At 37.2% G+C, this 15,573-nt stretch overlaps 1 protein-coding gene across 5 annotated transcripts in view; it reads left to right on the forward strand.

Annotated features, from left to right (window-relative positions):
- The window catches only part of Prrg1 (proline rich and Gla domain 1), a 126,212-nt gene extending 111,712 nt beyond the window's left edge, over window positions 1-14,500 (forward strand). For all 5 annotated transcript variants that reach the window (XM_045141022.1, XM_045141021.1, XM_045141023.1 and 2 more), the window contains exon 4: window positions 13,316-14,500. In XM_045141022.1, coding sequence (XP_044996957.1) covers window positions 13,316-13,801 — 486 coding nt within the window. In that variant the 3' untranslated portion in view covers window positions 13,802-14,500. The remainder of the gene's footprint in view (window positions 1-13,315) is intronic.
- The last annotated feature ends 1,073 nt before the right edge of the window (window positions 14,501-15,573 follow it).

Below are 15,573 nucleotides of genomic sequence, written 5' to 3' on the forward strand. Positions count from 1 at the left end.
AAAAGTCAAGTTTATGCACACATGTCAGCTTCCTCCTACTTTGGCTCTTTGTTCCCCCTAGGGTCTTATCCTAATTGGTGATGCTGTTTACATTCAAGGGGGGGGATTTTCCCCACCTACGGTGCTTACCCTCATGCCAAACCTCTTTAAAAACATCCTCACAGACACACCTAGACTGGTGCTTTTCCAATTTTGTAGACATCTCCCAATCCAGTCAATCTGGCAACAAACCAAAAGATAATATATCCAATCCAGGTTGAGAGACTAGTATGGCTTGAACTACAGTGGTAGTGGAAGAATTGCAGAGAAATTTGTATATTATGGATGGATTTTGGATATGCTAATAGGATTTGCTCATGAATGGGTAGTAATGAATGTGAGATGGGGGAGCAATCTAAGTTTGGTAATTTGGCCATAAGCACCAGATTTGATAATACTCCATCGTTGACTTGGGGATGTTCTAAATGGGCACACATGGGCTAGAGGGACAAGGAAAGGATCCATGTAAAATTTGATATTCCTATTACAGTTAGAAGTGGAAATATAATGATAGAGGCTAAAAAATAAATATATCATCTCCTCCTACAAGAGCCAAAGTACATTGTCAGGTTTTGGAACAGACATATAAGAGACACCATTCTATGTTAGTACAGATATCACATGACTACTCAAGCTCACCATAAAGAGAGTCTAGAGAGAATGGTAAATATAGCCAAGCCAAGGAAGCTGACATTTAGAGGAACATTGAGAGAACTTTCACCCTGACCATTGCCTTATTTTAGACTTCATGATGGAATTCACTCCCAGTGTACCCTAAAATGGACTGATCTTGACTTTAGAGTAGCCTCTTATTTCTTGTGGGGGGTATAGGGAAGAGTTTGCATTTTATTTTCTCTCTTGACTATGAGTAGAAAGTTATTTACCAGTACAAAGAAGTTTTATTTTACCATAGATGTGTATTTTTCCATGTTCTTTGATAACAATCTTCTCTATTTAAATTCTAAGATGGTATATGTTTGTGGGAAAAAAATACTCAGAATACTTTGTTTCTTCTGTTTTACTTGTAGATTACAAATAAAATTTTTAAATTACAGATTTAATGTACCATATCCAGCCACAGTGGTAGCTTGAATATTTTTAAGCTAACTGGTTGGAATGTTGGATAAAATATGAACAAGTTTATCTATGTAGCAATTCCCTTTCACATTCTCAACTGTGCTTGATTTTTATATTGATTAGTATATTGATTAGTATGCCTGTTTTAAGTCAAGGTTGCATAAAATAGTCTTGCCCCTTTACTTCCCTTAGTCTAATTAGTTTTCTGATCATGTTTTCTCTGTCTGCTTTTACAACTTGTGTTAGTCAGACACTTTGCTTCAATAACCAAATACCTGAGAAAAAGCAATTTCAAAGAAAAAGGATTTATTTTGGCTAGCAATCATTTCTAGGCTGAGAGGAGGCAGATTGTCATGGTTATGGTGCAGTAGAGTTGCTTACATGATGGCTGCCTGGAAACAGAGAGAGAAGGGGTGGGGTTGGGAGCAAGATAGATATTTACAGGGCAGCCATCATTGACTCACTTTCTGTAGCTGAGCCCTATTTTGTACCTTTCACCACTCCTAATAATGCCATAATAATTTGAATATAAGAAGGATTAGTCTATTGATTAGTTCAGAAACCTTAAGATATAATCACTTTCAAGAATCCTGGCAACTTCACCTCTAATACGTGAGCCTATGGACAACATTTCATTCTCCCTCTCTCTCTCTCTTTCTCTCCATGCACATATGTCAATACACTGCTTTCCTAGATATGAGGGAAATATTCATATATTTATATTTAAAGCTCACATCACCTTGGATCATTCTTGCTTCCTTATTTTGAATGGGCGGTTTGCTATTGTTGTTGTTGATCCACAGATTGCTTGGTACAAGTCTTACTTTAGTCACTTACTCTCTTAAATGATTTTAGGTAAACCGTTAATATCTATACTTCCATTTCCTTAATGTAAAATGAGATAATAAAAGCATCAACCTCATTTTATTGTTTAGCCCAAACAAGTTAATGTGTGTAAATAATATAGAAGAGTGTCTGGCACACTGTAAGTATTTTGTCATCCATCCTCCATTCTCATCATTATCACCATCACCTTACACAATTTCTAGGTCTCTTTTTTTTGGGGGGGGGTCTGCTTTTACAACTTATACAACTTGTGCTAGTCAGACAATTTGCTTTGTGGTATTTACAATTTAGGTAAGAGTACATGCCTATACTTTCAATTCTACCAACCATATCACTCTGCATACTTAAAAGGAAAAGAAAAATGAGATAGGGAGATAGCTTAGCAATTAAAGGTACTTGCCTGAGAAGCCTAAGGATTTACCACCACCATCCATGTGCAAGATGGTGCCAGGTGTACAAGGTGATAAATGTGTTTGCTAAAGGCCGTGGTGCACTCATATTCATTCTCTCTCTCTTTCTCATAAATCAATAGTTTTTTTACAAAAAGGAAAAATAAACATATGTTGCTGCTTTCTTGTCAGGTGCTAAGGCCCAGGAGAGCATATTGCTGTTCCAAATCTGCCAAAAGCTACAGGTGAATTTTGCCATGGTACTTTGAATGGTCATCTCCCCTTTCTATCTACAATTGTTTTGTTTATCTTTAAAAGGTCCCTGGAGCACAAGTTGCTTGAATGTCTAGTTTTATTCTGAACTACCACCCAATCCTTAGAATTGGCAAAATATCAAATAGATGCAATGGGGACCATGTTGTCCTCAATATCTGGAACTGAAAGGGACAGCAATGAGTGGATGCTCAGGATTAGGGGAAGAATGAGCAAAAGGGCTACTGAGGGCTGGAGAGATGGCTTAGCAGTTAAGGCACTTGCCTGTGAAGTCTAAGGACTTATATTTGACTCTCCAAGTCCCATGTAAGCCAGACACTTGAAGTGACACAAGTATACAAGGTTGCACGTGCACACAAGGTGACATTCACTGCTTGAGTTTAATTGCAGTGTCTGGAGGCCCTGATATGCCAGTTCTCTCCCTCTTTCTCCCACTCATAAAAAGCCAGTCTGTTGGGCTTCAAAGGGACTACTGATACCATCATAACTAAAATTAATAATTTACTGTGAGCTTTGGTGCATAGATTTTTAAGATATGCTGCATGTTAGAGTGGCTTGAAGAACTTTGGAAATCTCACTACCTGCACCCATCTCTGACTGAATTCATCAGCCCCTGAGGTACATCATAGTTAGCCCAGCTACTGAAAACCAGTTCTTGCATCATATGACTAAAAGAATGGACTGGACCAGCAGCACTCTTCTTACTTGAGAGTTTGCTAGTAATCCAAACTTTCAATCCCCATTTTACAAACTCCTGAATCATAATCCCAGCCATTACTATGCACCCTGGTATTTGTGAAGAACTCTTTAGCACCTTGGCTGTCAACAATGGCTATAACTTGGAACAATCTGGGATTCTGAAAAATCATAGTGATGCTTGAACTTAAACAACTTATTCATACAATGATTAAGCCCTAAAAACTTACTGACTCAACAATTGAGTTGTCAAATATCCAAGGAGACTTGAAAACCCTCTCTGCTTTTATATTTATGTTTCATACATACATATTCTAACACTCACACTTTTTTAACAGCATTTGCAGTAGGGGTGTTTTATTTTTTTTTTTAATTTGATTTATTAGTTTTCTTTTCATCAAATACAGGCAGTTTGGTGCCATTGTTTAGGCTCATCTATGATCTAACCCCTCCCATTAGACCCTCCTTGTTGATGTAAATGGATCATGCTTTGTGGAGTTAGTCCCCAGTTATTGGTATGCTAACTGTCTCTACAAATCATGACCCAACATGTGACTCTGACTTTCTTTCCACCCCCTCTTCCACAAAATTTCCCTGAGCCATGTTGGGTTCATTTTTGGTCTGCTTCAGTGCTGAGGTGTTGGGGGCCTCTGAGGCTCTGGCTCTCTGATTTGGTAGGAGTTGATTTTTCTCTGTATTGGTCTCCTTTCCCTTTGTGCTGGTATCCGGTTCATCAGGAAAACATCACCCTTGCTTGTTGCGCCAATTGTCCTTAGTTTCAGTTGGGCCCCTTTTGAGGTATGTTGGGGCAGCTCTCTCCATAGGATCTGCATCTATCTGAAAAAGAGAAGCAAATTCTCCAACAGAGAGTAAGTTAGCACCCAGAAGATTGAAATAACACTTACTTTTTTGATAGACAGATTGGTAGGTGTAGGCCCTCTTATACCCCATGATTGATGATAGTTTGATATTGTAGAGTGGGCTTGTGTTTAGGTATGGTTCTGACTTGTTTCCCAGCTCAAGCTATGGGTCTAGTACCACTGAGTGGATCAGTTAGCCAAATCAAGAGTAGTTGGTTCCTCACCATGGCTGTGTGCCACTATTGCACTTGTGTGGGCATCACGTCAGGTTATTTGTTGCTAATTAGATTAGACAATAAGTTGCTTGGACAGGTATTGGTCATTTCCCCCAGTCGCCCATGTAGCACCTTCTGGCACTAGACACACTGACTGTCTGGGGACTGACTCTCTCCTGGCTTCCGGCCATGCCATTCAATTTTGCGTATCAGCTGTATATCGAGTCTTCAGCAATAGGGTCTTAACACTTGCCTTTGGTGGGTCATCAAGTACTCTGACAGAAGTCTGTCATTGTTTTGGGAAACCTTATAGGTTTCTCTGATCAAAAGCTCATTGTGGATGGTAGCCCCAAGCTGGAAGTGGGGGTTACAGGTCAGTGTCCACTAAGAAATTGAGGAAAAACATAACTGATATACAAGAGTTAGAGAGGAGAGAGATAGAGGGGAGAGGGGGAGAGGGAGGGAGGGAAGATATAGAAGGTTTAGGTTAGTCTTGATCCTACCCTCTCCAGTGTCTTGTGGTTCAGGTGTTTCCTGTAAAGGTCTAGTGAAGGTTCAGCCATTTGGTCTGACTTTTAGGAAGTAGAATTTTATGGTACCAATGCCATTTGGGTCCAGATTACTGTTTTCCACCCTTCAATGCCCTCCCCGCCCTCCCTTCCATCCTATTGTTTAGTCCATGAGGTGCTTGCTGAGTATGTAAGGTATCTTGGGTAGATTCAGGTTAGGTGTTGTAGATGAGTGAGACTATGTGTCGATTTTTTTTCTGTGATTGGGTAAGTTCACTGAGAATGATCTGTTCCAGGTTCAACCATTATTCCTCAAATTTCTTTGTGTCGTTTTTTCTTACTGCTGTATAGAATTCCATTATGTAGATATACCACATCTTTGTTATCCATTCTTCTAATGATGGACATCTGGATTGATTCCAGCTTTTAGCTATTACGAATTGATCCGCTACAAACATGGTTGAGCAAATCTCTCTGGCCTTTGGTTTGAAGGTTTTAGGGTAGATGCCCAGTAAGGGTATAACTGGGTCTGTTGGTATTTCTATAGTCAGCTTTTTTAGGAGTCTCCATATTGCTTTCCAGAGTGGTTGTACCATCCTGCATTCCCACCAACAATGAATGAGTGTCCCTGCTTCTCCACATCCTCGCCAGCATTTATTTTCATTTGCCTTTTTATGTTGGCTATCCTTATTAGGGTAAGGTGGAATCTCATAGTTGTTTTAATTTGCATTTCTCTGATGATTAGGGATGATGAACATTTTCTTAAGTGTGTGTTTGCCATTTGTATTTCTTCCTCTGTGAATTGCCTGTTCAACTCTGCACCCCATTTTGTGAGTGGGGTATTTGTCTTCTTATTGTTTAGACTTTTGAGTTCTTTGTAAATTCTAGAAATAAGGGCTCTATCAGTTGGATAACCTGCAAATATTTTCTCCCGCTCTGTGGGTATTCTATTGGCTTTGCTTATTATATGCTTGTCTCACACTTTTAATCATTCTGCTTTATAAGTAGTTTGGAAAACAATTTGTTGCATTGCAAACATGAACTGGATAAGCATTGCTTACAAGCCAAATTTATCCCATCTGCTCTTGTAAATAAGAAATTTGAACAGATGCATGGCCATTTGTTTATTCATTGCTTGCTACTGTGCTCTGGCAACAGTGGTGGAGTCAGCCAGCTAAACAGAGATTTGTAACCTACATAATCTAAAATATTTACTATCTAGTTATTAACAAGAGATGTATGTTATTGTGTTTTACAGTAACTTGTAACAGGCTGCAAATTTTCCTAAACCTGCCAAAAAGTTCAGGTTCACATTGCTGACAGAAAGCACCCAAACAAGAGCAGCTTTGGGGAAAAGGGGTTTATTTAGGCTTACAGACTTAAGGGGAAGCTCGATGATGGCAGGAGAAAACAATGGCATGAGCAGAGGGTGGATATCTCCCCTGGAAAACATAAGGTGGACAATAGCAACATGAGAGTGTCCAACACTGGCAAGGAGACACTGGCTATAGTATCCATAAGCCTGCCCCCAACAAAACACTGTCTCCAAGAGGCATTAATTCTTAAACCTCCATCAGCTGGGAACCTAGATTCAGAACATTTAAGTTTATGGGGAAGCCTGAATCAAACCACCACATTGCACCCCTGGCCACCATAAGTTGATAACCATCCAGGATGTAAAATGCAATGCATTCAGTCCAACTTTAAAAGTCCCCATAGTTTTGATCAATCCTAATGATGTTCAAACATCCTCATAATCCAAAATCTTTTAACGGAACCACAATACCAAAAAAAAATCCAATACAAAAAAAAAAACCCATAATGGCACAGAATAAAACATTCACACTACAAAAGATGGCATTGGGCATAGCAAAGAAATGTTCAAGCAATACAAAATTTAAACAGGGAAAACATCAAACTCTGCAGCTCCAAGTCAAGCAACACTAGCCAGTGGCACATTTCCAAATCTGATAATTCTAACCAGCAACAAGTCTCTGGAGTTCCAATTCCTCTCCTTCCAGCTAGGCTACTCACAGTCCTGGAAAACTTCATCAAGGGCTGGCAGCTCTCCTTGGTAGCCATCCCATGGTACCAGAATCTCCACAAGGTCTCCGCTGCAACCCATGGTTCATCATCTCATCTCAATCAGGTCTCCATGCAGGCATCCAACAAACCTGCTTCACACTGTCCATGGCCATTTCCAAAACATAAGATAATGTTGCAAATTCAATGACCTTCTGTTTTCTGCATTTCTTGTACTCCATAATGCCAGGTATGGTGCCAGTTTGTTAATCCAAGGGAGTAATAAAGCACACTTTGAAGAATAGGACAGTCCTTCAGCATTAAGCCCTTCAAAAAGACTCAATATTCTTCTTGTTGCCCCTATCTCAAAGGTTGTAATCTCTCATATAATTGCAGCTGAACGGGCAGGAGTTTCACTAAAGATTTTGTTTCTGTGCCATATCCTACTGCACACACCAGTCCATTTCTATGCACTGCAACCCTGCACAAATTCTCAGGACATGGACATAACAGCAAGCCTCTCACAAAAAACTGCTTCTATCCCTGTAAAGGCAAAGTTCTTTCTCACCCTCATAAGCCAAACCTCACAGTCCATAGTTCTTACTGCATTCAGGTCTTTCAGCTCTGACCAAAATAGTCCATGAATTTGTATTTACAGCACTGCAAGGCATCTATCTCTTAGGCCAAGGTTTTAAATCCTCCCACATTCCTCTTGAAAATCAGCTCCAAAAGGTCAGAGCCACACAGTCAAGTGTCTAACAGCAAATGATACCACTCTTTGGTACCAATATCACTGTTGCAGTCAGGTTCCCATTGCTGGCAGAAATCACCTAGAATTCAGAACACCTAAGATTATTGGGGGGGGGCACCTGAATCAAACCACCACAACACATCTTTATCAAGTAAAAGTATGGCAGAAAGTTGGATACTTCCATATATATTTATATGTAATACCTATAGTTACTTTTAAACTGATGTGACAAAAATACCAAAGAATCAATTTAAGAGAGGAAATGTTTATTTTGGCTCATGGGTTTAGATGATTTCAGTCCATAAAGGCAGGGTTGGCATGTCAAGGAAGCTTAGTTCATGATGGTGGGAGCACATAGTGGAGGCTGTTCACACCACAGCATAACATATGAAGAAATAATGAATTCTCTTACAAACTCCTTTCCTTGTTAAACAAATCTTTTACATTGTACTTGAAGTTTTTGTTTATATATGTCTAACCTTTTGTTATTTTATTGTCCACAAGTACTTATTCCCTCTAAAGCATTACTGTACTGAAGTCTTGAAATTATTGGATCTGTATGAATACTTTGGCTGCTTTCAGTATGATAATAATCTACATATTTGGCTTATAGAGAGAAAACTGAGTCTATTTGTTTTAAGGAGAATAATAATATTGGTCTTAATTTCAAGTGAATCTTTATCTGTTCTTCTGACATCAAGGACAATATAATCCATTTTTCAAATTAATAAATCTATAAGTACATATTAATTCAATTATTGTTAAGTAAATTGAAAATACTTTATCTGAAAAATATATGGACTTGCTTTTGTTACACATTAACCATAAAGGGGGCCTGGAGAGATGGCTTAAAGGTTAAGGTGTTTGCCTGCAAAGCCAAAGAACCCAGGTTTGATTCTCCATGACCCACATAAGCCAGATGTGCGGGGTGGAACATTCATCTGACATTCATTTGTAATGACTGGAGGCCCTAATGCACCCACTCTCTTTCAAAAAAATAAAATAAAAGTCTGGTTAATTTTTCTTTAATTATTTTTTTTAAATCAATAAGAGTATTTGCTTGAAGATTTTCACTTTTCCAGCATACCAATGTTACAAGAGAAATCAAATGATATATGCAACACATGTAAAAATGACATATTTCCATGTACATTTCAAATGCTTAGTTATTTCACAGTGATGTGGATAATATATAATATGCACATTTTTGTGTTTATCTAAGTTCAATATTATACAATTACTTGAAATTACATATATTGTTGCAGTTACCTTCTTGCTTGAATGGAATGCTCAACCAAAAGCAGCTTATAGGAGGAAAGGTCTTATTTTGGCTTTACAGTCTTGAGGGGAAGCTACATGGTGGCAGGGAGAAGATAGTAGAGTAGATGCTAGACATCACCGCCTTGCCACAGCAGGTGGCTAACAGCAGCAGGAGAGTGAGCCAAATTCTAGCAACACCCCAAGACCACCCCCAACAACTCACTTTCTCCAACAAGGCTCCACCTCCCAAATTGCCATCAGCTGGGCACCAGACATTCAAGACACATGATTTTACGGGGGACACCTAATTCAAATCTCCACTTATGCTTACTGACATTCATGGATAAGATGAAATAGAAGCAGAAAATGTGGTATGTGGGGGACTAGAAAGAGAAGGTAAAATTGTACATGCACACAAAAGAAAACTGACTCAAATACATACCTGGTGTATTTACAGAAGTATATGAATGACATTGTATTCCACCTAATTCAGTGTGACTCCAATTTTTTGAAGCCATGATTGGTAAAATAACATGCTGGAAAGAGTAATTGTTTTACATAACTTATATAACAATATAATTAGTATTTACATCTTCATGTTGAAATGACAAGTGATATGTTTTCTTTCTTGGTTGTTTCTGTATTAGTGAAAATTTACTTTCTAAAAGTTATTTTATATAGTAAAATTGGCAATTTTAAATTTAACTTTCACTATTTTTTTACACTTTACATGTGAGGATAAAGCTCACTAACAAAGTGTTTACCTAGCATGTATGAGTCTTTGTATTCCATCTCTAACAGATTAAAAAAATCTTCAAACATATGCACTTTATGATTTTTAAGTTATGGTTATAGTGTTAACATTAGTGAAGCAATTCAGTAGATAGTGTTAAGATCTTAATATCATCCTATAATGAATATTGTATGTCAGTGTATTTTTTATACTCTTGACTTATTTTGTTATTTTAACATTTGACCTGTTTATTCTTACTTGATTTTTAAAATATGATTCAGTATGAATATTTATCAAATAAACAATAAAAAAATTTCTCACAGTATCTCAATCTTTTTTCTTGTACTTTGATTTATTTTTCTTTTCTTTTAATTATTGACAGATTTCCTACATATACATGATGTTTTTAATATGAACCTTTTCCTTTTCTTTTGTTCTCTGTCCATGGAACCATTTATTTCGTCTTTACCACTAGTCTCTCTTCTATTTTTATGTCATTTTTACCTTCCTCCACCATCTGTAACAATATTCACTCAATCTTGGAATCTTAAAATGTTGCAGTAATAATGTACCTTAGAGGAAATATACATCTGCATCTTTGCTATGCCCACATGTACTTTAAAAGATTGTATGACTAAATATTTATGGTTGTAAGATTGTAAAAGATGAACTTTAGAGCCCAGGGTCTTACTTTGGACCAGATTTATTGGTTTATGTAAGTGCCATCATCCCAAGGGAAATCTGAGTTTGAAATCTTGATGTACTCCAACTCCTTGGATTGGCCCACTTGGGTAAAAATCTAACTCATTTCCCTATTCTTATTTTCAGTTTTGATTCCAAAGACTTCTTCCCTTATTCTAGTGATTTATATAATACCGGAGATATATAATACATGCAAAAAAATATGATTGAAAGAAAAATTCATACTGGCTAAGTTTTATTATTAAAAAATGGAGTTTTTCCTAGAAAGATAGGTCAGTAGAACACTTGCCTAGCCTTCACAAGATCCTAGGGTCTGTTCCCAGTACCACACACAAAAAAAGGAAGTGTTACAGCTTGAATATTAAGATTCTCTCCAAAATTTCATGTGTTGAAAGCTTGGTCCCCAACTGGTAGAGGCAATTATTGATAGGTGATTGGATCAAGAGTGCCCTAACCCATGCAGTATATTAGTTCATAGATGAATTCATAATTTGATGATGTATTTAGGAGAAACTTTAGGAAGTGGAGCTTAATGAGGGAAAGCAGATCATTTGTGACATATTCTTCAAAGCTGTATCTTGTGTAAGGATACCTTTTTCAGATGATTTCTGCTTCTCAGCTGCCATAGGGTCAGAAGTTCTATTCTACCATGTCCTTCACCATAATGTCCTGCCTCACCACAAGCCCAGACACAATGGAGCCAATAATCATGGACTGAAAACTCTGAAACCACAAGACAAAATAAATCATTCTTTCTTTAAATAGTTTTTCTTGGACCAAAAAAGTGACTAACATGGGAGGGAAGGAGAAAGAGAGAGAGGAGGGAAGGAAGGAAGGAAGGGAGGGAGGGAGGGAGGGAGGGAGGAAGGAAGGAAGGAAGGAAGGAAGGAAGGAAGGAAGGAAGGAAGGAAGGAAGGAAGGAAGAAAAGAAAGCTGGTAAAGGCAGAAAAAGGGAGGAGAGGAGACGCAAAGGAAGAGTCAACAGCTTTAAGGATAGTCTTTGTGGCAAAGAATGGGATACATTAATCATTTTGAAGCATACTTGAATATAATATATAAAAATTATAATCACCAGTATTTAGTTTGTAAACCTTGGACTTAATTGCATATGATGTATATGCTATTTAATATTCAGACAACTATAAGGTAGGTTAATAGTATCCCATTGATCAGATGAAGAAGGCTGAAAGTAGTAACTTGCCCAAATATTGTAAACAGTAATTATATCAAGTTTCCTTTGTATCTTAAGTATTTCGCCCACAAACATGAAAGATTTGAAATAATGAGTCACTTTTTTATTATTTATTTATTTATTTATTTGAGAGCGACAGACACAGAGAGAAAGACAGGTAGAGGGAGAGAGAGAGAATGGGCACGCCAGGGCCTCCAGCCTCTGCAAACGAACTCCAGACATGTGTGCCCCCTTGTGCATCTGGCTAACGTGGGACCTGGGGAACCGAGCCTTGAACCGGGGTCCTTAGGCTTCACAGGCAAGTGCTTAACCGCTAAGCCATCTCTCCAGCCCTAATGAGTCACTTTTAATTTAGAATTAAAAGTCAGGTTCAAAAGTATCTGATAAAATTTCTATACTACCTTCAGGTTTTTGTTTTTGTTTTTCAAACTAGGGTCTCACTCTAGCCCAGAGTGACCTGGAACTCACTCAGTAGTCCCAGTTTGGCCTCTAACTCACAGCAGTCCTCTTACCTCTGCCTCCAGAGTGCTGAAATTAAAAGCATTCACCACTACAGCCAGTTAACATGTGATTTTGATCTTTAGTCAACATGTATGTACTAAACATTGCAGTTAGAAGATTGTTGAGGAGGAATATTTGTCGGAAGGGGATCCTCAAACAGAACCATTAAAAAAAAGTGATATTTCAGAAGTGTTTGACTACTCATAGTCTACAGCAAACATGACTAGCACATACTATTAATCATGATGCAGATCATATGATGAGAAAACCTAAAATTTGGATATGGAGAGTGACATTTGGCAGATATATATATATATATATATATATATATATATATATATATATATATATAAAATTTCAAGTGCTATACCACTGAACCATAGCCTCACCTTTTTGATTTATATTTAATTTATTTGGGTAAAAGTATTTTGTATGATCTGGAAAGGGAAAATCATGAGACCTTAATTTTCATTTTAAAATGTCATAGCTGAAATTGTAAATAACTCCAAGCCATAAAAAGAGCCTTGATTTGCAACTATTATAGTGTGCGACCATAGTGAGCACAATGATGTACGGGTAATCCTCAAGTAAAGATTGTTTGACTTATAATTTTTCAACTTTTTCAGTATTGTAGAAGTGCTATACATTCAATAGAAAATGTACTCAATTAAAAAAATATTTATATGTGAGGAGAGATACACAGAGAGAATGGGTGCCTCGGAGCCTCTTGCAATGGCAAAGGAACTCCAGACACATATGCAACTTTGTGCAGCTGGCTTTAGGTGGGTACTGGGGAATTGAACCTGGGCCATCAGGCTTTGCAGGCAAGTGCCATTAATGCTGAGTATCTCCCGAGTGCTGTACTTCAATTTTTGACCCTTTCCTCAACTAGCGGTACATAGATGCACCAGCAGGGAAATGCAACTCTTTGTCAATTTCCAGTCAACCATGCAATCACAAGGGAAAATATCTAAGACTACAGAGTACTGGATCATAAACTGTGATATTTGGTTGTTGAGCTTACTAAATGCATCGACTTACTGACATTTTCAATTAACTGTGTGTTTATTTGAGAAACTTCTATATTTGTAACTTATTGTCATAGAAAATAACAGGTCATTTGAACCAGCAAATCTGGTTTGAGTCTTTTTTATTCTCTGTGAGCATTTTATCCCAAATGTTTGTTTGTCTCATCTTTTCCATGTTTTGATCATAACTAATTTTCTATTTATCTCCCTTTGTATTTTCAGAAGGAGTTTTGGAGTACCTACACAAAAGCACAACAAGGAGAGACCAACAGAGGAAGTGACTGGTTTCAATTTTATCTTACTTTTCCATTAATCTTTGGCCTCTTTATTATCCTCCTTGTCATTTTCCTAATCTGGAGATGCTTCCTACGAAACAAAACTCGTAGTCAGACAGTGACTGATGGCCACATTCCTTTCCCTCAGCATCTTAATATTATTACTCCGCCTCCCCCACCGGAGGAAGTATTTGATAGTAGTGGATTATCTCCAGGCTTTCTGGAATATGTAGTTGGCCGCTCAGATTCTGTTTCCACTCGCCTGTCCAACTGTGATCCCCCACCTACCTATGAGGAAGCCACTGGCCAGGTGAACCTGCGGAGGAATGAAACAGAGCCTCATTTAGACCCACCTCCAGAATATGAGGACATAGTCAACTCCAACTCAGCCAGTGCTATTGCTCTGGTGCCTGTAGTCACCACTATCAAATGAAGAAGCAACAACCTACTTTTAACTCTCATCATTTTAAAAATACTAATGAAAGTACTTTCTAGCACTTTACCAATACATAAATGTGCATTGACTTATTTTATTAGACTCATAGCATACCACTTTACATTTACTGGTTTGATTTTCATGAGGTTTTTTTCCTATTATAAAATTATTTTCCATGCTCATTTTGCTAGAAGAAATATTTGAAGAAAGAAAGACATGCCAGTGGAAGTATTCATGTAATATAAATATATGTGTGTGTATATTGTGTATGTATATGCATATAGACATGTGTATTATATAGCATGTGTCTAACTCTGAAAACTAAGTAAATTCTATGAAATTAACCATAAAGACAACATTACAAAACTGAAGAAGAGGGAGTACCAACAATTTAGATAAGAGTCAGCCATGTGCTATAGAATTTTCTAGAAAGGATATACTTACCATGCAAATTATAACAGATACTTTTTATATTTTCTTCCATAAATGGAAAAATGTATAAAATCATTCTTGGCTTTAGGAACATGAAGAGAGAGGGAGGCAGAGAGATCATGTACATTCAGTGAGCAATAAGTTGATTACAGTGGATGACAATGAAATCATTAGTCATTATGAGCATTTAGGTCATTTTGAGCTAGAATTTTTCTTCTTGACTGACTACCAATCCTGCTAACAATAAACAGTCTAATTGCCATGCTTGAATGCTGTTTTTATTGCTGTCTTGAAGGAAAGGATTTCCAGGCAATGAAATAATTTCTAAAGCAAGCATCTGTATTAATGACAAGGAGTAGATACTGATTATGGCACTGCTCAGTGTGAGGGGCAATGATTATTTTTTCTTGCTGTTTTAGGGTGTTTTTATCCTACTGTTTATTGTATTTTTATCACCAGTCCCGTCAAGAACCCAGTCAAATAGGTTAAAAAGGATTTTTAGAATTATTTTCTTAATATTTTTATACAAGCTGATCAAATTATGAACTCTAACTGGCATTGTTATTCAGTTGCTGGAGGAAAATTTAAAAATGCATATATCTGTTGTGGCAATTATATACTGAATCTAGTTATCTAGTTCCCCATATATCTCTTTATTGTTGCTATTTCATATTGTATCTCATCAGGAGTTTTTATTTTTCTCTTGGAAAAGAGGTAGTATGCTGTGAATAAACTGCCAAAATAAACTATCTCAGAAAGAATTTTTAAAAGGTCAAATGAAATAGTGTGTGTACAAGTAATTTGTACAATATGAAGAATTATCCAAGTGTAAAATCCTGATATTATTTTGCTTCAGGGAGAAATTAAATTGGCCAGAGCTTTTGCATAATAAGTAATAAAGCACACCATTGTATAAATAGCTATCCTATTGTTTACCTGAATGTATGGACTACTACTTACCTCCTACCATAATCTTGACTATACCAAAGCTGTGCCAATTTAAAAATGTTGCCAACTCAACCCATACCAGGTAGGGAAATGCTGTAAAGTGAACTAAAGTGTGTGAGTTCATAATATGTTTCAAAGCTTTCGTAAACTAAAAATGATTTTATCTTGATCATTGGCTCAGAAATTACATTGATTCAAATTTTGACATGAGTACATAGTGAATTTTGATTTCTAATTAAATCTGAAGGTAGGAGTGCTCAATCCAGTACATGTGTGGAGTTAGCAATTGTTTTTAATTCTTAAAGGAAGGCTTTTTAACATTAAGACTAGAAGTTTCCTAAGTGTGGCCCATGGAGCCCTGGAGATCCTTGGTGGCCTTTCAGGATATC

The sequence above is a fragment of the Jaculus jaculus genome, chromosome X, assembly GCF_020740685.1.
Source record: "Jaculus jaculus isolate mJacJac1 chromosome X, mJacJac1.mat.Y.cur, whole genome shotgun sequence".
NCBI classification, from domain to species: Eukaryota; Metazoa; Chordata; class Mammalia; order Rodentia; family Dipodidae; genus Jaculus; species Jaculus jaculus.